This window comes from Salvelinus fontinalis, chromosome 5, assembly GCF_029448725.1.
Source record: "Salvelinus fontinalis isolate EN_2023a chromosome 5, ASM2944872v1, whole genome shotgun sequence".
Lineage (NCBI taxonomy): Eukaryota > Metazoa > Chordata > Actinopteri > Salmoniformes > Salmonidae > Salvelinus > Salvelinus fontinalis.
Genome location: NC_074669.1, coordinates 30,858,581 through 30,882,589, shown reverse-complemented (window position 1 = coordinate 30,882,589; position 24,009 = coordinate 30,858,581). Strand labels below are relative to the sequence as shown.

The 24,009-nt window shown below is 41.5% G+C and overlaps 2 protein-coding genes across 11 annotated transcripts in view; both read right to left on the bottom strand.

Moving 5' to 3' along the window:
• Positions 1 to 17,971, bottom strand: part of LOC129855464 (CMP-N-acetylneuraminate-beta-1,4-galactoside alpha-2,3-sialyltransferase-like) — an 84,605-nt gene extending 66,634 nt beyond the window's left edge. Inside the window, exons 1-4 of one of the 6 annotated variants that reach the window (XM_055923164.1) lie at positions 17,688 to 17,967; positions 14,336 to 14,462; positions 4,764 to 4,811; positions 2,815 to 2,857 (exon numbers count right to left, since the gene is read on the bottom strand). In XM_055923164.1, coding sequence (XP_055779139.1) covers positions 2,815 to 2,857; positions 4,764 to 4,811; positions 14,336 to 14,453 — 209 coding nt within the window. In that variant the 5' untranslated portion in view covers positions 14,454 to 14,462; positions 17,688 to 17,967. Of the gene's footprint in view, positions 1 to 2,814; positions 2,858 to 4,763; positions 4,812 to 14,335; positions 14,463 to 17,687 lie in introns of those variants that run through there. The other 5 variants (XR_008759514.1, XM_055923160.1, XM_055923159.1 and 2 more) reach the window with 5 other exon arrangements.
• Positions 17,972 to 19,908: 1,937 nt separating this feature from the next.
• Positions 19,909 to 24,009, bottom strand: part of LOC129855463 (lysine-specific demethylase 4A-like) — a 59,810-nt gene continuing 55,709 nt past the window's right edge. For all 5 annotated transcript variants that reach the window (XM_055923151.1, XM_055923152.1, XM_055923153.1 and 2 more), the window contains 3 exons: positions 23,239 to 23,358; positions 22,935 to 23,027; positions 19,909 to 22,733 (listed from right to left, as the gene is read on the bottom strand). In XM_055923151.1, the coding sequence (XP_055779126.1) occupies positions 22,593 to 22,733; positions 22,935 to 23,027; positions 23,239 to 23,358 (354 nt within the window). In that variant the 3' untranslated portion in view covers positions 19,909 to 22,592. The remainder of the gene's footprint in view (positions 22,734 to 22,934; positions 23,028 to 23,238; positions 23,359 to 24,009) is intronic.

The following is a 24,009-nucleotide window of genomic DNA, read 5'->3' as shown; positions in this document are numbered from 1 at the left end:
GAATAACCTGTTCAGTCCATAGCTTAGTCTAATAAACAGACAAGCCAGAGGAACTACATCAAGTGGGGAAAAGTAGGACACAACACCATAGCATTGTACTACTAATCTATTCCACTTTGCAGACACGTTTGAGTGCATGCATTTTATGAATGTGATCCCTGTGATCCCTGATCCATTGTTCTGAAATATTAGAAACAGATAAGATTAGCATTCCTTCAACATTATTTTGTTGAAATATAATTTAATTAACCTAATTGATTGCACCCAAATTGGCCATTTTAATTCATAAGATCCATATAATATTGAATAAATATAGTACCTAACTAAACTAACAATGTGTATATAATATCAGTTTTCTATATTTAACAAGTAGTATGGAGCGGCGGCTCTGAGTACTGTTTCATCATCCTATGTAATGTACAGTATTCTCAGTGAATTGGTGAGATTTTTCCCCCCCTGTTCAGAGACATTTGTCATTGAAGTTGTTGGGTTTGTCCCGTCCTACAACCTGACTCCGCCCCACCCATTGTTAAAGGGAGAGTTCACTCAAATTACATTGGTTTTCTTAAGCAGAAAAACTGTAAGCAGTCTATGGACCAGAGGAGTATCCTACGAAGCAGGTTTGAGGAGTTAGTGAGGTAACTTTGGTCAACTCTGGGCTCAAATTGGGATAACCGTTCATCACTGAAAGTCACTCAATAAGCCATCAGCTAAAATATTTTAGATTGGAAGTTAGTCTTGCGGTCAGCAATCTAAACTTGCAGTAATCATGGTCTAATTTCCGACCGGGCGTCCCCCATTGATTTTGTTAGTCACTCTCAGTCAGATATCATAATAAAAACTGCAAACATTTCTCTCCACCCCATGGTAAAACGTGTAGAATTGCAGGAAATTAACAAAAAAAATGTTGCTTGGGGCCCCCAAAAGACTCTGACTGCATGTGGTATGGATGTGGGTACGCAGACCCACGAGCCACTGCGGCCCCCCTTGATGACTGTTTTTTTGTTGTTGACTCCCACACCCCCATCAAAGTTGCCCATCCCTGCATTGAACATTTAGCAATGACAGAATGCATTTTAGACTTCAAGCACAGTAACACTTTTGTATGACTTAATAACATGATTTTATCGATAGGAGTGGGGGAAAAGGGTGCTTGTGCATTCATAAGCACACAAAAGCACATCAAAGTCGGCATTAACGATTAGTAATCAAATAAAAGACAGCACTACTAAAAGCCTATTTCACACCATAGCCTGCTGCATTTGCAAGAACTTTTCTTTCATTTAGACTTTGGCACAAATTAAAATGTGACACTGACTCGCCCATGGATTGATGTTTCAGCATTGTCTCAATGAAGAGTTTGGCACTCGACTAGCCATGTGTGACATGCATGCACAGTTGCATGCCTGCTAGAATTAGTGGCAGGGGGACAAGCAATATCCACCGCCGTAGTACGGATGAAGACTGAGCTGAAATGTGAAGCTAACTGAAGCTGGTTAGCTTTAGAAAACCCTGAGTAGATCTAGCTTGCTTCGTTGGCAATGTTCCCTCTTATTTTCAGCACTGAGAAAACTTCACGTCTTCTGAACGCAAACTTCCGGCGCGCGTTTACTGTGAACACTGAGGCTGTACCTGCTTTAAGTTCGTTTTAAACAGTGGCCAAGTAAGTAACCGTGGCTATTTGATCAGAATGGCCTACCATAAAAAAAATAATGGAGAAAAATGCATCTCATAACATTAACATGGAAACAGCTGTTCTATCATTCAGCCCACAGTAGCAGCAAATGGGTGGCGTTAAATGTAGGTCTACATTCCGTGAGACTTTTGAAAAAAACATGCCGGGCTTGACATTAACCTGTCAATCTGACTGGTTATGGCATATCGGTCTATCTAGAGTGCGGGCTGAGTCGTGCCTGTCAATGCAATTGAATCCTACTCCAATGCACTCTGCCTACAATAACATCTATTGCAGTTAGTTCTGCATACTAAGTCTTGCATAGTTGTTTTGTTTCGGTATGTTACATTGAAAGTGGCTAATATTGTGCTGATTTGAGCACAATTCCCAGGGTAAAGCAAAACGTTGATAGTGTTAACTAAATGAGAAAACTCTAGAAAGTTGAGTTCAATCTCGTACTTCTCTGCGCAGGCTGATATTTCTTCTGCACGGCAGTCCGCTGGGGAGCTGGTATGACATCAACCCATGCTTTGGTTTTGTTTACCTGGCCACTGTTTCAAATGCTAACTTTTTTTGCACCTGTGTCACAAATCAATGCAAGTCTCTGGACCATTTCTTTGGATTCCTCATGTCTAACTCATTGTTAGAAAAAAGTTTGGTTCAAATAAGATGCTAGGTACTATAATTATTGAATATTATATGAATCCTATAAAATAAAATGGCTAATATGGGTGAAATCAATTAGCTTAACTTCTCAGAGATCAAATAAGATTTCAACAAAATAATGATTCCGGAATGCTTATTTTTTTCTAACTACAGAAACGATTTCAGAACAATCTGGGTGTCATGACTTGCTGAAATGAAATGAACGCCCCCCCTGTGAGAAGGGAACCCACAACCTTGACGTTGCTAGTATCATGCTCGTACGTATAACTAATCGATTTAATCATTAACAAACACACACTAACACACAAAAAGAATGATCTTGTGAAATAACTAGGAATACTTGCGATAAGGAGCCGAAGCAGTAACAGTCTAAAGAGTTTGATGACTGTCGAGGCTACCGAAAACACACAAAGCAAGGTGAAGGGGTAAACCACAACACACTGGAAAAGAGAATGTATTAAGGGAATACTTACAGATTACCATCCAACTTCAGCAAGAATCCCTGTTTGTCATACACTAGAACGAGAGCCAGAAAGAGAGAGACAGAGCGAGATTAAGTATAATGTTGATGGCTAGAGAACAAGGAACAAAACGAAACATTGCAAAACTGATGAATACAAACTAAATCAAAAAGTGTAGTAATCAATGTTTACTTTCTTTCATAATAATTTAGCTGTGGATCATCTCTAGACAAGGTCTAAGATCCATAGGTGCCATGAAGCTTAAAAGAACAACTAGTGGAAAGCAATGAGAGAAAATTACATTTTTTGGTACATTTCTGTTGGAGCCTGGGTTATAGGAAACGTCATGGATCATGAGGCAGTAGCTATTTCTACTTACGACATGGACACATATGAATCTCTTACGACACGGGTACATTTTCAACTTCATAAAAACATGTCTGCCTGCAATCCTTATATTATATTCATCATATCAGAGGTCACTGGAGCTGTTCTTTAAACTGGTAATGACTGTGCCCTCTCTGCCCTTTATTTGCAGGCCTGGTACATGACCTCATGTCCTTATGGGAATGGAACAGCAACACAAATGTGTCACAAATGTGTCTAGATAAATGATGCGGTGTAGTTTAACTGATTTACTGAGGTCAGGACAACTTCATCTCAGCTTCCTTCATTCAAAATACCCTGTTTAAAACAAGAAAAACAAATGATACTTTTGAATCCAACGTTTCCTGTTCAAACAAAAGTAAACAGAGGTCACACTTGCATTTGAAAAAGCAGCAGAGCACTGTTCACCCACTTTCAAAACAGTACCTTCAGTCAACAACAACAAGAAAGTACAGATCTTTAACATTTGCCCGGCAGAGTTCAATTAAATTGACACTGGAGTAGCCAGATCTGTGGCCTCTCATTAGTTACTCAAGATATCCAGCTCTTTCATGGTGCTGCTATCTGTCTGCTAAAGCAAATGACGCCGTGCACCCTGCTTCTTAAAAGGAAATGAAGCACAAATAAAAAGAGAAGACAGCCAGTTGGAGATCTTCAAGAACAAGATGAAGATAAAGCTGTAAGTTGATCTAATACCATCTGGCTGTGTGAGACTAGACCACAGTGTGTGTGTGTGTGTGTGTGTGTGTGTGTGTGTGTGTGTGAGGAGTGCTGTGGTGACAGGTTCATGGAGGGCTGATGGGATTGAGAGGTTTGTTGTAAAACGTGGTGGGTTAGTTGGGGAGGAGATAAATAGGTGCTTCTAGCCTCTAGCCAGCTACCTCTGGGCTCTAGATTCCGGGGTCTGGAAATCAGGGGAGCCCATGGGTCCTGCTCTTACAAAGATATTTCTCTTCACTGCAGGGTGGATTTTGGTCAACTATGGGGGTTTCTATGGCACGTTTTCATTTCCTATGTCAAGGTCATTAATGAGGTTGAATGATCCACATTTGGTTATGAAATTCTAAAGAAGGCTGGTTCTCAATGTACAGTGAATCATTAAAACGTTAAAGGTGAAGTCTTATATACGCATCCAAAAGAGAAACACTGAATGAAATTGTACATTTCCAGCCATTCTTTTCCTATAAAATTAACACATCTAGATAGAAGATAATTGTCTTTGAAAGATATACTGTTTTTCAACATGTGGACATGCCATAGAAGACTGACCAGTTTGGAAGGAAATGTTTTACAATGGTGGGAGGTGATGGATTTCAATAAATGAAATACATAGTTTCAATAACACAGCGAATGACCACTATTATCATCTGATATGAAAGATACACTATTTACAGCAGTTGCACTCAATTCTAGATGTTTGTTAATCAAATGTAAGCACACCTAAGTGAGTACTATGAGAAAGCCAGGCTTTTTAAAATGCATATGAGTTCCTAAGATCTACAAAACCTCCCAACATGGATGCCTGGTTTATATGTGGCAGGGTTGGCTTAACTCTAAACCTTAATCTATACTACCTGAGTGAAATAATTGTCCCACGGAGACAAAACTATCCAGGTCTTTCTCTGAAACACAAGAGTTAAGTAACGAGTTAAGCCCCAGGGTAGTAAGTGTTCAGTTAGATATCACTGGAAACGCCCTCCTATCCAAGGGAAAACCACAGAAATATAATTACTTGCCATGGGCCCATCCATCACAGAACAATGCCTTGAATGGGAATGTTCGCTGTAGAAATGTTATTTCTATGTGGAAAACACAGTGTGAAAACAGGTGGTTGATTGAGTGGTGTTAGTCATAGGGTGTGACATAAACAAGAAGCCATATTAACCACTACCCTCATCATTTCCACTAACACTACCAGCACCCTCTCTCAGAAGAGCACATCCATCTCCCGTTCTGTTGCTCCTAGGCAGCTAGGCTCTACCACCAACATCATCATTCACTGTCGGCAAAACTGGGTCAAAGCTCAAAACGTCTCAGCCTGCCATTTGAACAAAGTGTTGGACGATATTGCAAATCATGAAATCAAGCAATAACTCTATTGAAAATAAACAAATTCAAGCTGAAAAAAGGGCTTAGATCAACACTGTTTGTTGTCCAGAGTAGGAGAAGCAGATGACAGGATGATTCAAAAGAGAAGTCATTCAATCAAGATTACACAGTTGAAGGGTTTAGTTTGCACGTCATTGGACATTCAGGATTCCAAACAAGTGAATAATACACAGTCTGCCTAGTCCAAACAACTTCCCGAGAGGTGCATTGCTTGATAGTGGGTTCATAGGAGAACAAGCTATTGTTGTAGAACAAGCTGTTAGATAAGGGTTGTGTCCCAAATGGCACCCTATTCCCTATGTAGTGTACTACTTTGGACCAGGGCCCATAGCGCTCTGGTCAAATATAGTGAACTATGTAGAGAATAGGGATGCAGCCTCAAATCAGGGATGAGGACCATTTAAAGAGATACACCTTTCAAACCACATAAAAGAAAGTTCAACACACCCCACAGTGACACAGCAGTTGACATAAATGTACCGGAAAATCAGGACAGGGTTGTTGAGGTTGTTGAGTTGCTCTAATAAGATCTATTGTTTGAGGACACCTGTTTAGCCTGCTCAGATTTCTTTCTTTGGCTCATCTGCCAAAAAGCTTAAACACTCAGAGTAAAGTTAAATGTACTAATCTCCAAACATTTACTTGGTTTTTACATAATGGGCTATTTTCAAATCAAGCCTGGACTCAGGTTGTCAGAGAACAAGAAGCCCTACGGCATCATGCTTGGCTCGCTCCTCCATCCCTTTTCTGAACTTGGAACGCAACCTGCATCTGTGGAGAGCGGTGAACAAACATCTCTCCCAAATTGCTAACAAATGCTGATATGCCTGAGGTACAGGAATCATTTTCTGCTTTGAAATACGTGTATTTTCACAGACCCTGGGTGCTAGTTGACAGAATGAGAGGAAGGACATAAGAGAATGAAAGAGAAGAGTACTGTTGTTCTTGTTTCTCCTGAGTTAGACATTTAACCTAAACATGTAACTTTAAAAACCATCATGGATGTATAACTTTACAAAATAAACACGACAAAGTCGTGTAATGCTAGATAGCTGTGTGGTTACGTTGTAGGCCTACTGTACGTTGTTACATATAACTTTAGTTAGCCTATTCCGGTAATTGCATAGGAATAAAGTTAAACCATTTTGTTATGACGCCGAGAAAAGCTCAGGCTGAAATAGTATAATAATTATTTGAAAAAGAGCCTTGCCAAGGAGATTTCGAAAACAAAAGTCTCCTTGCCAAAAACATGATTCTAAAAAAAAACAGACACCTTGGTGTTATTCGACACAAATATCTAGTCCATTACAACAAGCTGTTAGTTAAAAGCCCAACCGCCTCTGCTGTCTTTGTCAGTTAGCACTAATATCTCATAACATCTCGTTGATGACCAAAATGGTAACTTATTCCCTACATAGTGAACTACTTTTGACCAGGACCCTGGGCAAAAGTAGTGCACTATATAGCATTACATATGGAATAGGGTACCATTTGGGATGCACAGTCATTTGTGTGTTTACTGAGACAGGTGATGCATCAACAGGTTTGTGTACAATAACCCCCCAGAATGTTTTTACTGGAGAATGTGATGGTACAAATGAACTACAGATTAACTGCAAAACAAAAATCCAAGATGACATAGCAGTCAGACGTCTCTGTCTTTGTCTTGTCGTGTCCCGTGTATATATCTTTTAATATATTTTTTCTTCGCATATTTTTTTAATATTTTTCTTAACCTCAACTTCAACATACTCTCCTGCAATCCGCCTCACCCAATGTGGTATGGATCTGCTATTTTCTTTAATTTACAACCGGAACCCCCAACAGAAGCTAGCCAGCTAATTAGCTACTAGCTAGTAGTCAGCTAGCCACTACTAGCAGCCATCAGCTAACATTTAGCCCAGACAACTCTTGCCAGTCTGCATAGCGTGATTCAAACCAGAGCATATCGGACTTATTTTTCTCCATAGCTCCGGATTCCTACCGCAAACTCTGAACCTTTTCACCTGGATCATCGTAGCTAGCTAGCTGAGTGGCCACTACTGGCTAACGTCTCTGTCCTGAAGCAAGCACCAATTATCCTGGAGCTAGCCTATGCTAGGCCCATCTTCCGGCTAGCTGAAGAGGTCCATCAGCCACTCCTTGGGCTAAAATACCCATCTTGCCAATTGGCCTGGACCCCTTATACTGCCGATACGGAGCCCCGCCAATCCATCACGACTGGACTACTGACGTAATCTGCCCAAGGTTTTTTTTCAATATGCTCCTCCATCGCGACGTCCCCTGAATGCCCATCTGCTAGCCTACTAGCCGCGGCCCGCTAGCTGTCTAGAGCATATCGGACTGTTAGCTGAAGAGGCACATCGGCCAATTTCTTTGGACACTATACCTATTTTGCCAATTGGCCTGGACCCTTTTACTACACGGAGCCTTGCTGATCCATCACGACTGGTCTGCCAACATAACTGCACGAGGGGGCTACAACAGACTTCTTCCACCGCGATGTCCCTCTGAGGCCCCCCTGCTAGCTTGCTAGCCCTGGCCCGCTAGCTGTCTGAATTGCCGTGTCTCCAGCCCGCCTAGCTACTCACTGGACCCCTATGATCACTCGGCTACGCATGCCTCTCCTAATGTCAATATGCCTTGTCCATTGCTGTTTTGGTTAGTGGTTATTGTCTTATCTCGCCGTAGAGCCTCTAGCCCTGCTCAATATGCCTTAGCTAACCCTTTAGTTCCACCTCCCACACATGCGGTGACCTCACCTGATATAAATGATGTTTCTAGAGACAATATCTCTCTCATCGTCACTCAATGCCTAGGTTTTCTCCACTGTATTCACATCCTACCATACCTTTGTCTGTACATTATGTCTTGAATCTATTCTACCGTGCCAAGAAACCTGCTCCTCTAACTCTCTGTTCCGAATGTACTAGACGACCAGTTCTTATAGCCTTTAGCCGTACCCTTATCCTACTCATCCTCTGTTCCTCTGGTGATGTAGATCCAGGCCCTGCAGTGCTTAGCTCCACTCCCATTCCACAGGCGCTCTCATTTGTTGACTTCTGTAACCGTAAAAGCCTTGGTTTCATGCATGTTAACATTAGAAGCCTCCTCCCTAAGTTTGTTTTATTCACTTCTTTACCACACTCTGCAAGCCCGGATGTCCTAGCCGTGTCTGAATCCTGGCTTAGGAAGACCACCAAAACCCCTGAAATTTCCATCCCTAACTATAATGTTTTCCGACAAGACAGAACTGCCAAAGGGGGCGGAGTTGCAATCTACTGCAGAGATAGCCTGCAGAGTTCTGTCTTAATATCCAGGACTGTTCCCAAACAATTTGAGATTCTACTTTTAAAAATCAACCTTTCCAGAAGTAAGTCTCTCACTGTTGCCGAAAATCAACCTTTCCAGAAGCAAGTCTCTCACTGTTGCCGCTTGCTATAAACCACCTTCTGGCCCCAGCTGTGCCCTGGACACCTTATGTGAATTGATTGGCCCCATCTATCTTCAGTGCTCGTGCTGTTAGGTGACCTAAACTGGGACATGCTTAACACCCCGGCCATCCTACAATCTAAGCTTGATGCCCTCAATCTCACACAAATTATCAATGAACCTACCAGGTACAACCCCAAATCTGTAAACACGGGCACCCTCATAGATATCATCCGAACCAACCTGCCCTCCAAATACTCTCTTCAACCAGGATCTCAGCAATCACTGCCTCATTGCCTGCATCCGTAATGGGTCTGCGATCAAATGATCACCCCTCAACACTGTCAAACGCTCCCCAAAACACTTCCGCTAGCAGGCCTTTCTTACCGACCTGGCCCGGATATCCTGGAAGAATATTGACCCCATTCCGTTAGCAGAGGATGCCTGGTCATTCTTTAAAAGTGCTTTCCTCACCATCTTAAATAAGCATGCCCCCTTCAAAAAATGTTGAACCAGGAACAGATATAGCCCTTGGTTCACTCCAGACCTGACTATCCTTGACCAGCACAAAAACATCCTGTGGCGTACTGCATTAGCATCGAGTAGCCCCCGCGATATGCAACTTTTCAGGGAAGTTAGGAACCAATATACACAGGCAGTTAGGAAAGCAAAGGCTAGCTTTTTCAAACAGAAATGTGCATCTTGTAGCACAAACTCCCAAAGTTATGGGACACTGTAAAGTCCATGGAGAATAAGAGCACCTCCTCCCAGCTGCCAACTGCACTGAGGCTAGGAAACACTGTCACCACCGATAAATCCAAGATAATTGAGAATTTCAATAAGCATTTCAATACGGCTGGCCATGCTTTCCACCTGGCTACCCCTACCCCGGTCAACAGCCCTGCACCCCCCACAGCAACTTGCCCAAGCCACCCCCATTTTTCCTTCACCCAAATCCAGATAGCTGATGTTCTGAAAGAGCTGCAAAATCTGGACCCCTACAAATCAGCCGGGCTAGACAATCTGGACCCTCTCTTTCTATAATGATCCGCCAAAATTGTTGCAACCCCTATTACTAGCCTGTTCAACCTATCTTTCGTATCGTCTGAGATTCCCAAAGATTGGAAAGCTGCCGCGGTCATCCCCCCCTTCAAAGGGGGAGACACTCTAGACCCAAACTGCTACAGACCTATATCTATCCTAACCTGCCTTTCTAAGGTCTTCGAAAGCCAAGTTAACAAACAGATCACCGATCATTTCGAATCCCATCGTACCTTCTCCGCTATGCAATCTGGTTTCCAAGCTGGTCATGGGTGCACCTCAGTCACGCTCAAGGTCCTAAACGATATCGTAACCACCATCGATAAGACACAATACTGTGCAGCTGTATTCATCGACCTGGCCAAGGCTTTCGACTCTGTCAATCCCCACTCTCTTATCAGGCAAACTCAACAGCCTTGGTTTCTCAAATGACTGCCTCGCCTGGTTCACCAACTACTTCTCAGACAGAGTTCAGTGTGTCAAATCGGAGGGCCTTTTGTCCGGACCTCTGCCAATCTCTATGGGGGTGCCACAGGGTTCAATCCTCGGGCCGACTCTTTTCCCTGTATACATCAATGATGTCGCTCTTGCTGCTGGTGATTCTCTGATCCACCTCTACGCAGATCACACCATTTGGTATACTTCTGGCCCTTCTTTGGACACTGTGTTAACTAACCACCAGACGAGCTTCAATGCCATACAACTGTCCTTCCGTGGCCTCCGAACGGATCTTAAATGCAAGTAAAACTAAATGCATGCTCTTCATCCGATCGCTGCCCGCACCTGCCTGCCCGTCCAGCATCTACAGACAAAACCCCATAATGACAAAGTGAAAACAGGTGTTTGCAAATATATTAAAAATAAAAAACAGATACCCTATTTGCACAAGTATTCAGACCCTTTCCTATGAGACTCGAAATTGAGCTCAGGTAAATTCTGTTTCCATTGATCATCCTTGAGATGTTTCTACAACTTTATTGGAGTCCACCTGTGGTAAATTCAATTGATTGGACATGATTTGGAAAGGCACACACCTGTCTATATAAGGTCCCACAGTTGACAGTGAATGTCAGAGCAAAAACCAAGCCATGAGGTCAAAGGATTTGCTCGTAGAGCTCCGAGACAGGATTGTGTCGAGGCACAGATCTGGGGAAGAGTACAAAAAATGTCTGCAGCATTGAAGGTCTCCAAGATTCTTAAATGGAAGGATTTTTGAACCACCAAGACTCTTCCTATAGCTGGCCGCCCGGCCAAACTGAGCAATCAGGGAGAAGGGCCTTGTTTAGGGAGGTGACCAAGAACCCGATGGTCACTCTGACAGAGCTCCAGAGTTCCTCTGTGGAGATGGGAAAACCTTCCAGACGGACAACAATCTCTGCAGCACTCTACCAATCAGGCCTTTATAGTAGAGTGGCCAGACGGAAGCCAGTCCTCAGTAAAAAGCACATGACAGCCCACTTGGAGTTTGCCAAAAGGCACCTAAAGGACTCTCAGACCATGAGAAACAAGATTATCTGGTCTGATGAAACCAAAATTCGACTCTTTGGCATGAATGCCAAGCATCACGTCTGGAGGAGACTTGGCACCATCCCTACGGTGAAGCATGGTGGAGGCAGCATCATGTTGTGGGGATGTTTTTCAGCGGCAGGGACTGGGAGACTAGTCAGGATCGAGGGAAAAATGAATGGAGCAAAGTACAGAGAGAACCTTGATGAAAACCTGCTACAGATGGCTCAGGACCTCAGACTGGGGTGAAGGTTCACCTTCCAACAGGACAATGACTCTAAGCACACAGTCAAGACAATGCAGGCGTGACTTTGGGACAAGTCTCATTGTCCTTTAGTTGCCCAGCTAATGGACTTGAACCCAATGGAACATCTTTGGAGAGACCTCAGAATAGCTGTGCAGCGATGCTCCCCCTCCAACCTGACAGAGCTTGAGAGGATCTGCAGAGAAGAATGGGAGAAATTCCTCAAATACAGGTGTGCCAAGCTTGAAGCATTATACCCAAGAAGACTCAAGGCTGTAACCGCTGCCAATGGTGCTTCAACAAATTACTGAGTAAAGGGTCTGAACACTTATGTAAATGTGATATTTCTGTTTTGTATTTTTAATACATTTGTTAAATTTTCTAAAAACTTGTTTTTGCTATGTCATTATGGGGTTTTGTGTGTAGATTGATGAGGAAAAAGGCTGTAACAAAACAAAATGTGGAAAAAGTAAAGGGGTCTGATTACTTTCCGAACGCAATGAGCGGGGTATGGTAGTCGGTGCCAGACGCACCGGTTTGTGTCAAGAACTGCAACGCTTCTGGGTTTTTCATGCTCAACAGTTTCCCGTGTGTATCAAGAATGGTTCACCACCCAAAGGACATCTAGCCAACTTGACACAATTGTGGGAAGCATTGTAGTCAACATGGGCCAGCATCCCTGTGGAACACTTTTGACACCTTGTAGAGTCCATGCCCCAATGAACTGAGGCTGTTCTGAGGGCAAAGGGGGTGCAACTCAACATTAGGAAGGTGTTCCTAATGTTTTGTACACTCAGTGTACATAACAACATAAGACAATACAATGCAAAATACAATACAAAATGTATAAAAATGTCTGTGTCTCTTCACAGTCCCCATTGTGCCGTAATGTGTTCTTTTATCTGTTTTTTTTAATCTGTTTTTATTGCTAGAGTTACCTGGGGTGGCAGAGAGTTCCATGTATTCATGGCTCTATTTAATACTGTGTGTCTCCCAGCCTCTGTTCTGGACCTGGGGACTGTGAAGAGACTCTGGCTGCATGTCTTGCGTCGTACCGATGAGTGTCCGAACTGTGTGACAACTGCTTGAACAGACAATTCAGTACCGTTAACCCATCAACACCTTGCACAAAGACCAATAGTGATGCAGTCAATCTCGCCTCAACTCTGAGGAGAGATTGACATGCATACCACGATAAAACTAAAGCCTGTAGGACCTGCCTGGTTGATTTAGATGCCAAGAAAGCAGAACAATGCCTTATCATGGACAGACCTCTTCCCATTTTAGCAACCATTGAGTCTATATGTTTTGACCATGACAGCTTGCTATCTAGGGTTACACCTAGCAGTTTATTCTCCTCAACTTGCTCAATCGTCACATTATTAAGTAATAGATCTAGATGAGGTTTAGGGTTGAGTGAGTGATTTGTCCCGAAAACTATGCTTTTAGTTTTTTGGATATTTAGCACCAGCCTATTGCTAGTTACCCATTCTAAAACTGACTGGAGCTCTATGTTAAGGGTGTCAGTTACTTATTTTACTGTCTTAACTTACGTGTATACGGTTGAATTGTCAGAGTACATAGACACACAGGCTTTATTCAAGGTCAGTGAAAGGTCATTAGTAAAAACAGAAAACAATAATTACCCAAGCCAGCTGGCCTTGTGGTTCACCACACTCGGGTAACTGTCAATCCATGATAAGGCAGAGGATGTAAATCCATAACGCCTACGTTTTTTCATCAAGAGGTTATGATCGATGACATCAAAAGCTGCACTGAATACTAACAAAACAGTTCCCACAATCTTCTTATCATTTTTCTTTCAGCCAATCATCAGGAATTTGTGTCAGTGCCGAGCATGTTGAGTGCCCTTCCCTATAAGCATGCTGAAAGTCTGTTTTTTATTTGTTTTCTGTAAAATATCACTGTATTTGGTCAAACACGATTTTTCCCAAAAGTTTGCTAAGCATTGGTAACAGGCTGATTGGTCGGCTGTCTGAACCATTACGGGTGCTTTGGTATTCTTGGATAGTGGAGAGACCTTTGCCTCCCTCCATGTCTGATGACACACACTATCTTCTAGGCCTAAATTAAAGATGTGGCAAACAGGAGTCACAATGTATCCCGCTACCAACTTCAGCAATTTACCATCCAGGTTGTCGGTACCAGGTGGTGTATCCTTATTTAGAGATAGCAACAATATTTTCACCTCTCCCACACCAACTTTGCAGAACTCAAAACTACAGTCGTTGTCTTTCATTATTTGGTCCGTTATGCATAAATAAAAAGGCTGAGCATTTGTTGCTGACATGTCATGCCTTAGTTTGCAAATCTTGTCCAAAAAAATGATATTCAGGTGGATGGCAATATCAAAGGGTTTTGTTACGAACAAGCCATCTACCTCAATGAAGGATGAAGCTTTTTCGCTTTTTTTGCCTAGAATTTAATTTAAGGTACTTTAAGCTTTTTACTATCTTGTTTTATATAATTTCTTTGTTCTATAGTGTAGTTTATTTTGTTTAGTTTAGTTACGTGATTTCTGAATTTACTGAATGTACAGTACATCTTTCAGTTCCATGTTTCCTTAGTTGCCTTAGTCTCTTAGCTCCCCCTTCTGGTAAGAAGTAGTATACACAAAACATGCTGCTACAATGTCAGGAAACATTATGCTGAGTGGGGTTGGGGGCAAAGCTTGGTGCATCATACTTATTATAAACATGTTTGGCATGACAATGAGTAACAATGATTTGGCATGATAGCACAAACAGACTGGCACTCAGTCTAGGACATGGGTAGTTGCTATACTGTACTTACGTGATTTATGTCCCCAGCCCCAGGGGTGCAGTCTCCCAGAGGAGTAGTAGAGGAAGCCCAGGACCACCATGGGACAAAGCACCAGGAGTAGGTGACGGGTTGGCTTCATGATTCTCATCACCTCCTACTGTACATGGCACCATCCACATTGTAGGTGAAGGGGATTGATTGTTATCAGGATAAATTCAATTTCAAAATGCATGGATATTTTTTGGGAATAGGAAAGAGTAGTATAGAATATAATAGCATAGAATATGATACAATCCAATATATGGAATTAAAATGCATTTTTTATAGAATAGTGTCAAAATAATAGAATATAACAGGATAGAATAGCAGCAGGTTTGGTTCATTGATTGCGCAGAACTTCAACTGCACCCCTAATTGAGGAACATTCTGTTCTCTAATATCGAGGCGGGGCTTGAGTTTTGATAACTGGTTGCGGATGTGCTAGCAACAACAATCAGTTGATACTTGTAAAAATGTCAATTCTGAAAACTCTTATCTGTACCTATGTTTATCCTGTACAACAATGGTCCTTCCACATAGTGATCATATTCATACTTTACTTTTTTTTTTTTTTTTAAATCGAATAAATTACAACCACCGACCTTTTCATAATTTGTGTTTTCAATTCAGCGCAAAGGTCAAGACAAGTCAAGACATCTCCAGTTGAGCAACACAAATTAGGAAAAAGTCGCTGGTTGTATTCCATAAAATATTTTATTAAAAGTATGATGGGCCGCAGTTGCAGGTAAGCGTTTTCTGAATTGGCATTTTTAAAAGTATCGACTGATGACTTAATGTTGTTGCTAGCAAATCGCTCGACCACTTATCAAAACTCAACTCGGCCTCGATTTAAGAGAACGGAGTTGAGCGTTCCTCCGCTACCGCACCCCCTGCCTTGGCACCACCTGGCCTGTGCGCCAGGGCCGTCGCCAGAATGTCATAACAATCGGGGCTCAGTCCTAAAGACCAGGGCTAAGGGGCTGGTGGGTCCTAGGAAAAAAAGTGACGTTTCTAAAATAATTTCCTGTAATTTTACATGAATGGAGACATTATAATAATATGTTGTTTTTTTTATACCACACAAATTATCAAAATGACAAGCTACTCTGACATGTACATACTGAGATCAATAAAACAAATGTCTTAAATGCAACCAATAGCATAGGGCAATGAAAATAGTGGATAGGCCTACACAGATTTTAGGCCTATAATATGAGGAGGAAATTATAGTCCACCAATTTTCCAGTGGCACTAACCTGTTCAAACAGATCCCCCCCCCCCCCCGCAATGTTATTTTGAAATATTGCGAAATACCTTCTAGCTGCTGCCTGCCTGCTGTTCATTGAAAGCCACACATCAACAATCAACTGTTTTATATTTGCTGTGCGGGCTGCCCAATTGATGCATTCCCAACAGTAGACTAGGCTTGTGTAACATAGCCATTTCACATCGGTTACACCTATGCGCTCATAATGTGACAAAACATAATTTACAGCTATTTAAATATATATATATATATATATATCGATCCTCTCTGGCTAAAATATGCTGGTGTAGTATTTTCAATTCATTTATTTTTTATAGAGTCAGGAGTAATTATAATTTGGCAAATCCAGCACCCCTTCCTTCATCGTTGTTTTCTTCCATGAGCGATGCTCTCCCCAATGCCAAATAATCAACACTTATTATTCATTCAATCGATTGTGGTCAGTAACCACATAACATGGGTTACTGTGTCGGTTGGCTTACCTTTACAATAATATTTAAAATAATATATCAGCAAGTAGCCTCGCTTACAATTACAAGAGAATAAATTCAGTAAGTCAATGAAGCCAATAGTGGTTTCAGCTACATTGTTATGGAAACGATGTAGGCCTCATTAACATTTTAAACAATACAAACATATGTCAAATGACTTGAATAGCCTATGTGAAAAGTGTACAAATGTGTATTTGCATCAGTAGGCTAAGCGACTGAAATGCATCACAAAAGTATTGGAAAGTTCAGGGAAACATCAGGGATGCTCATCAGGTAATGTGTGTGTGTGTGTGTGTGGACAAAATCGCTTTCAATCGCTAGACTAATGATCATCAGCACTCACCTCGATTTAGCTAACATTTCCCAGCCTAATTGTGACCAAATATCCAAACGGAGATTTAGTTTAAACAAAAATCGGACATTGATTGATTTATCCATATCTATTTTTATTTTTTTATTTATCGAGATGAGTTCCCATGATTGTCTCAAATAAGTGAAATGACGCTCTCCCAATCAAAATGGTGCTGGAATTATCAGTTGACCACACATGGCAATTGCTTTACATTTATTATAACCAGTGGTGCAGTACTATTTTTTTATATAGATATAACCATTCAAAAAAACGTTATTAGCCATAATTTCTGAATGAAATTTGGTACCGACATGGAGCCTATGTATAAAATAATTTTAGAATATGCATACAATGTACCAGCCTATTTGCATGATTGCCTATGCCGACACATACTGTAAGTGGCTAAAGGGAAAAGTAGTTTTTTTTATCCTAAAACCCCAAATTAGGCCTACTTTATTATAAATTAGGCCATCATCGCTGTCAATCGTGAACGATAATTCTTCACGTTTTACAGGTGATCTTGAATGATGTTGATGTAAGTGTGGCTAACCGGCCGAACTAATCGAATTTTAGAGCCGATGGAGTTATTAAACTCTGCCATCGAATGAGAAAAACAATTCAACATTTTATCCTAAATTACATGGTGTTTTTGGTATAATAGTAGTCTGATATTATCATTACGTTTATGGAAAATACTAATTAATAATTAAGTGATCTTGGCGAAGCGTCGCTCTGCTGCGCACCAGCAGCACTATACCCCTGATTATAACAGTTGGATGACTTCGGGAATTTCACGTAACCACAGCTCTATGAAGTAAGTGGCGCATTCAGTTGACTACATTTTTTTTTACACCATTGCAGCAGCGCAAAAGATTCGGGGCTGCCCCAAAATCAGCCCAGAAAGCCAGGTCCTGGTGACGTCCATGCTGTGCACCACCATGGTCGCCAGCCCAGCTAGGTCGTTCTTATTATAGCTCAGTGACCTAGGTGGCTGTCAGGTATATCTGGACATGGAGGGACAGCTAAGCCAGCTAGCTAGCTAAACGAACAGCATTGCATACAGTGAACAGAAACAAAGCGCAAGACCAAAAATGTATTGCACAGGCTTGTCGATATGTTAAATACGTGTATCTACTTTACATTCTAACGTTACTATTTAAGCAATGAAGCATGGCTGGTCACAGTGCAGAAGCTAGCTAGCGCTATGCTAACTGTCACCTTTTGTGTCCTTACCGTTTCTTTGATGATGCGTGTCCCAGAAGTGACCGATAGCTAAGATACACATTTCGTCTTTATATGCGAGCTAGCTGTCCATCTCCGGCGTCAATGTCAAATTGATATCCAACAGCGAGTGTATGTGTAACCCTCCTCAAAAGGTAAATAGCGGTCACTGTACAGTTGCACCATCAGCACACACAACACAGTAGACCCAACATTGACAGTGGGAGGGAACATCTCTGAAACGCCAAAACTTGTCGCACACTGCTACAATGTCGCTAGTTGTGTGGGTGGAAAGAAGTCACGTTGTTGCGACGTGAATGTCAGTGCATTGGATTCAAATAGAAAAGCAGAAATAGGAAAGATAATCATACATTCATAATGACAGGAAACATTCAGCACTGTTTAGCACTTTGTCTACATTCAAAAACAATGAGCAATGCTGGCTAAACACAAATGACATTCAACCTGTGTGAGAGCTGGTGCAAACCATAAACAGAACAATTTACAACTGTTATTTTTGTAAAGGCTGGGCTACTGTACTGTAAAGTATTCAGACCCATTGACTTTCCCCACATTTTGTTACATTACAGCCTTATTCTAAATTGTTTTTCCCCCCTCATCAATCTACACACAATATCACATAATGACAAAGCCAAAACACGTAAAAAAAAAAAAAAAAAAGTATCACATTTACATAAGTATTCAGACCCTTTACTGAGTACTTTGTTGAAGCACCTTTGGCAGTGATTACATCCTCAAGTCATCTTAGGTATGACGCTACAAGCTTGGCAAACCTGTATTTAGGGAGTTTCACCTATTCTTCTCTGCAGATCTGTCAGGTTGGGTGTGAAGCGTTGCTGCACAGCTATTTTCAGGTCTCTCCAGAGATGTTCAATCAGGTTCAAGTCCGGGCTCTGGCTGGGCCACTCAAGAACATTGAGAAAAAAAAGCCACTCCTGCGTTGTCTTGGCTGTGAGCTTAGGGTTGCTGTCCTGTTGGAAGGGGAACGTTCACCCCAGTCTGAGGTCCTGAGCGCTCTGGAGCAGGTTTTCATCAAGGATCTCTCTATACTTTTCTCTGTTCATCTTTCCCTCGATCCTGACTTGTCTCCCAGTCCCTGCCACTGAAAAACATCCTCACCGCATGATGCTGCCACCACCATGCTTCACTGTAGGGATGGTGCCAGGTTTCCTCCAGACATGACGCTAGGCATTCAGGCCAAATCATTGAATCTTGGTTTCATCAAACCAGAGAATCTTGTTTCTCATGGTCTGAGAGTCCTTTAGGTGCCCTTTGGCAAACTCCATGGAGCCCACTGTGTTCTTGGGGGCCTTCAATGCTGCAGAAATGTTTTGGTATCCTTCCCCAGATCTGTGCCTCGACACAATCCTGTCGCAGAGCTATACTTATGGCTTGGTTTTTGCTCTGTCAACTGTGGGACCTTATATAGACAGCTGTGTGCCTTTCCAAATCATGTCCAATCAATTTAATTTACCACAGGTGGACTCCAATAAAATTTTAGAAATAGGATGCACCTGAGCTCAATTTTGAGTCTCATAGCAAAGGGTCTTAAATACATGTATATAAGGTAGTTGTTTTATTTTTTTATAAATTAGATGAAAAAATCTAGAAACCTGTTTTAGCTTTGTCATTATGGGGTATTGGCGACCATGGTGGTGTACAGCATGGACTTTACCAGGAGCTGACTGTTTGGGTCAGCCCCGAATCTTTTGCGCTGCTGCAATGGTGTGATGAGGGGGGAAAAAAACAATTTAATCCATTTTAGAATGAGGCTGTAACCGTAACAAAATGTGACAAGTCAAAGGGTCTGAATTTTTCAAATGCACTGTATGACCTTCAAAATCGTATACAGTTCTGTAAAAATTGTCTTGTGAATTCAAGCAATGACAGGTTCCTTGAACTTAATCTCAAACGTTCTGTGTAAATCCTGTTTTGGGCTAACCTGTGAGGTTTGCTGGTACAAACACTGGGAGAGTCTTCTCCTAGGACAGGAATAATTCAGTTGACCATTTTACTCCATATGGGAGGTAAATGTATCACTACTGTGATTTAATGGTATGAAGTATTATCTTCTAAAGCTCTCAAAGTATCCGAAAGTGTGATTACATATACTGCAAATTGTAGTCATAATTGTCATAAGCATGTCAAACATCGTTAACCAGTGTAATTAAATAGTTATGGAACCACCAACAAATAATACCAATACAGGACATAAGCAAGCCAAAAATTTACTGAAACAAAAATTGTTTACAAAATGCATGAATGATAAAATGGAAGAAGTCCAGCGTTCATTTATCACAGACACAGGAAAGAGGTCAACGTTCAAAAAGTCAAACATGAACAGGCCAGGGAACGGTCCCAATGGTGCCCTACTCCCTATATAGGGAATAGGGTTCCATTTGGGATGCTGCCAAGATCCCTAGAGTCAACAGTTTATATCTTTCAATAAACTACTTATTATAATAATTACATCTCAGTGTCTTCCTGGCTGTGAATATAGAACATGTATCATTATAAAACAAAGCAATACAGTTATTTTTGATAGAAAAGTAATTTTCTTCCATGTATTATAAGTCATAAGTCTTTCCATACTATTGAATGATGATGATATAAATCTTTTGCTCAGTGGTACTGCTGTGAATGTGGGCCTCTATAACTAACTGTAACCAATACCGTCAGTTCTGTGACTCACACACTCAATTAGGGTCGCAAAATGATGGGCACTTTCTCAAAATTCCCAAATTTTTCAGAAATCCCAGATTAGGTATACCTAGATTTCCTGCTTATTCCCTCCTGATTCCAGGCATATTCCGACCGGGATTTCTGGAAAACGTGGGAAAACGTTCCAACCCTACACTCAAGTCAACAGCAGTTTACAGACAAACAATGAAGACAATCTGAAAGCCACCTTATCCTATATCCTATCCTAATAAGTGCATCATGGTTGATGATCTTGGCCGAGTGGAGATGGGTAGTAGTAGACACACTCCGTAAGACCATCTCATAGATGTAGAATGAACAATAATATTTTCAAACATGCCCCCCCCCTCACAAAAATAGCAAATGACAGCACACAACTATTAAAATGTCCTCTCAAACTGGACTTAAATAAAAGTGCAACGCACAACTTTCATTAAATGAGTAAAGAACCAACTTGGAAATAAATGGAGAGCCCACAGCAATTCTGAACAGGCTATTTCCAATTCATCGCTATAGCAAAAATAGAACATACATCATAATCGGTTTGAAACCTCTCCAGCATTGCAACTGACAAACTGTCTGTATTGCAGAGGTTACTTTTACTTTCTCCAAGCACCATATAATAAATATGCTGGCAAAAAAAACAACTCAAAATGGAAAAAGCTATATTCAACGCATTCCTACAAAATACAATGTATAGGATTGCAGTCAACAGTGTGAATCTGCTAAGAGGAGGCAGTATTAGTTACTAAAATGGCATTGCACCTCCTTGAAATCAAACCTAGGTGCAAGTAGCACCATAAAAACTATACTGAACAAAAATATAAAACACAAAGTGTTAGTCCCATGTTTCATGAGCTGAAATAAAAGATTCCCAGAAATGTTCAATACGCACAAAAAGCTTATTTCTCTCAATTTATGCACAAATTAGTTTACATCCCTGTTAGTGAGCATTTCTCATTTGCTAAGATAATCCATCCACCTTACAGGTGTGGCATATCAAGAAGCTGATTAAACGCCACTATAATCACACAGGTGTACCTTGTGCGGGGGATAATAAAAGGCCACTATAGAATGTGCAGTTTTGTCACACAACACAATGTCACAGATGTATCAAGTTTTGAGGGAGCATGCAATTGGCATGCTGACTGCAGGAATATCCACCAGAGCTGTTGCCAGAAAATGTAATGTTAATTTCTCTACCATAAGCCGCTTCCGTCATTTTAGAGAATTTGGCAGTACATCCAACTGGCCTCACAACCGCAGACCATGTGTAACCACGCCAGCCCAGGACCTCCACATCCGGCTTTTTCACCTGCAGGATCGTCTGAGACCAGACACCCGGACAGCTGATGAAAGTGAGGAGTATTTCTGTCTGTAATAAAGACCTTTTTTGGGGAAAATTTCATTCTGATTGGCTGGGCCTAGCTCCCAAGTGGGTGAGCTTATGTCCTCCCAGGCCCACCCATGGCTGCACCCCTGCCTAGTCATGTGAAATCCATAGATTAGGGACGATTTTATTTATTTAAATTGACTGATTTCCTTATATGAACTGTAACTCATTGAACTTGTTGCATGTTGTGTTAATATTTTTGTTCAGCATACATAGGAAAATATATACATATGTACTTAAAATAACAACTGGCAACATTCTGTCAAATATTGAGTCAGTGTTTATGAGGATGAGTGGCAATAACTTTTGTGTCTGCTTCACTCCCTTGAGGAAACCCTTCCTACCAATGAATTATATTGAGTGAATTGTTATTATTATTAGAAAGCTAAATCTTGTTTGGGAGCAAAAATCAAGGGCCAATATCACTTCATTCAATACACAAATTACTGCTACTGGGCACTGGCAGAGTAGCATAAAACGTGACATGGATGGTAGTAACCATAGGGACAGGTTTCCTAGACACAGATCAAGTCTAGTTCTGGAAAGATATTTTTGGTCCAGGACAAGGCTTAAACAGTGTCTGGGAAACCAGTGCCTAATGCTGGAATGATGAAGGGATGAATTGAAGAAAAAGACAAATAGTCTAAACTAGGGGTTGGACAGTTATTTTCAGTCCTTTAGTCAGAGCTACACTTACTCACTCAGTGGATAAATTAAGGTAAAGTGAGCAGAAGTCTGGATAAGGAATATCAGTGCTGGTGATTTGTTGGTAGAGTAGGCTACTCCATGCTGTAGTCGGCAGGCTACTCCATGATGGCTCTGTAGATCACAGGTTCAATGTAGTCTCCTCTGTACCGTGAGTTGATCACTCTCTGCCTCTTCGACTGCTGGATGGCCTCCTTGTCCTCAAATATACCATCGAAACGCATGTCTGACGCCTTGGACTGGGGACAGGGTACACACAGAAGATGAGGATTACTTCATGGTCCATTGTCACAGGGAGAAGACTCATTAATTAACAAACATGCTGGAGAATAAATACAGTAGACTACTACAGTAGAGTGAACAAGTTCGAAGTAGATATACAATGTACAAAGGCTAGCAACTTTGGATTCAGGATATTGGATAGCTCACAGTACACTCACCAGTCTTGACTTGACTCTCTTGGGCAGCTCCTCATCCAGGGTATAGACATCATCTCTCTTGGCTGTTAGTTGTGACCCGTCTTCAAACTCCACCTACATCAAACACCATCAATGCCAAAATAACCACATTTGATGTCTCTCATAGCAAATAAAACAATGGTTTCATCACAGATTTTTTATGTATTGCTTGCTATGAGTTAGACAGCAATTAGACAGCAAAGCAGTCTTTCATATAAAAGACTGTAATCTCTTTCTGCATAAGGTATATTGTTGCTACGGGTGAGTATGAATACTGTTGCAGTACCTGGTACATTTGGATGACGTGAGCAGCCACAAACTTGGCCCCGTATACTAGACCATCTGTCCACCGGACCTGCACCACCTCCCCCTGCGGTGGGGGGCCTAGCTGGGCACAATTCCGGCTCTGACAACAGAAAACAACATTAGATACAATCCTACGAACATACTATTTAGCAAGCACCAAAAAGCCATCACACAATTTCAACCAATGTGTGGTATAGAGCTGGGATGATAAACCGAAAGTTACCGACATTGACATGGCCTTCCTCTTACCGAAGCATTTTGTGTACGTCTGTAATAAACAATGTGGTAGACAACATTCCTGTAGATTGTTCTAAAACCATTATTTGGTCAACAGTAATAGCCTATGCATCATGTTGATTCCTGCTATGAAAGTATCTGCCTGTCCGTTTCACTGTCGGCTGCTGTGTGAGCGAGCCACTCTCACTCCCTCTCCCCACTGTGCGCACGGAGGAGGGAAAGATGCATTCTGAGAAGCACAAGCATATTAGCGTTGCTCAAAATGCAATTGCAGAGAAAAAGACTACTGTTTTTCAAAGCCACTACTATATTTCTCACCTCTTAATATTGAGTTCATGGCACCCCTTTACAACTGGATATGTTACATGAAATAGCTTACTTTTTTTGCCGCTAATTTAAAGTAACTGTCCATTAATGAATTAATTATTGTTAGCAAGCAAAATAGTTACATTCATCACAATATTACTGTTTGTCCATATCGCCCAGCTCTAGCACCTCCACCCCCAAAAAATTG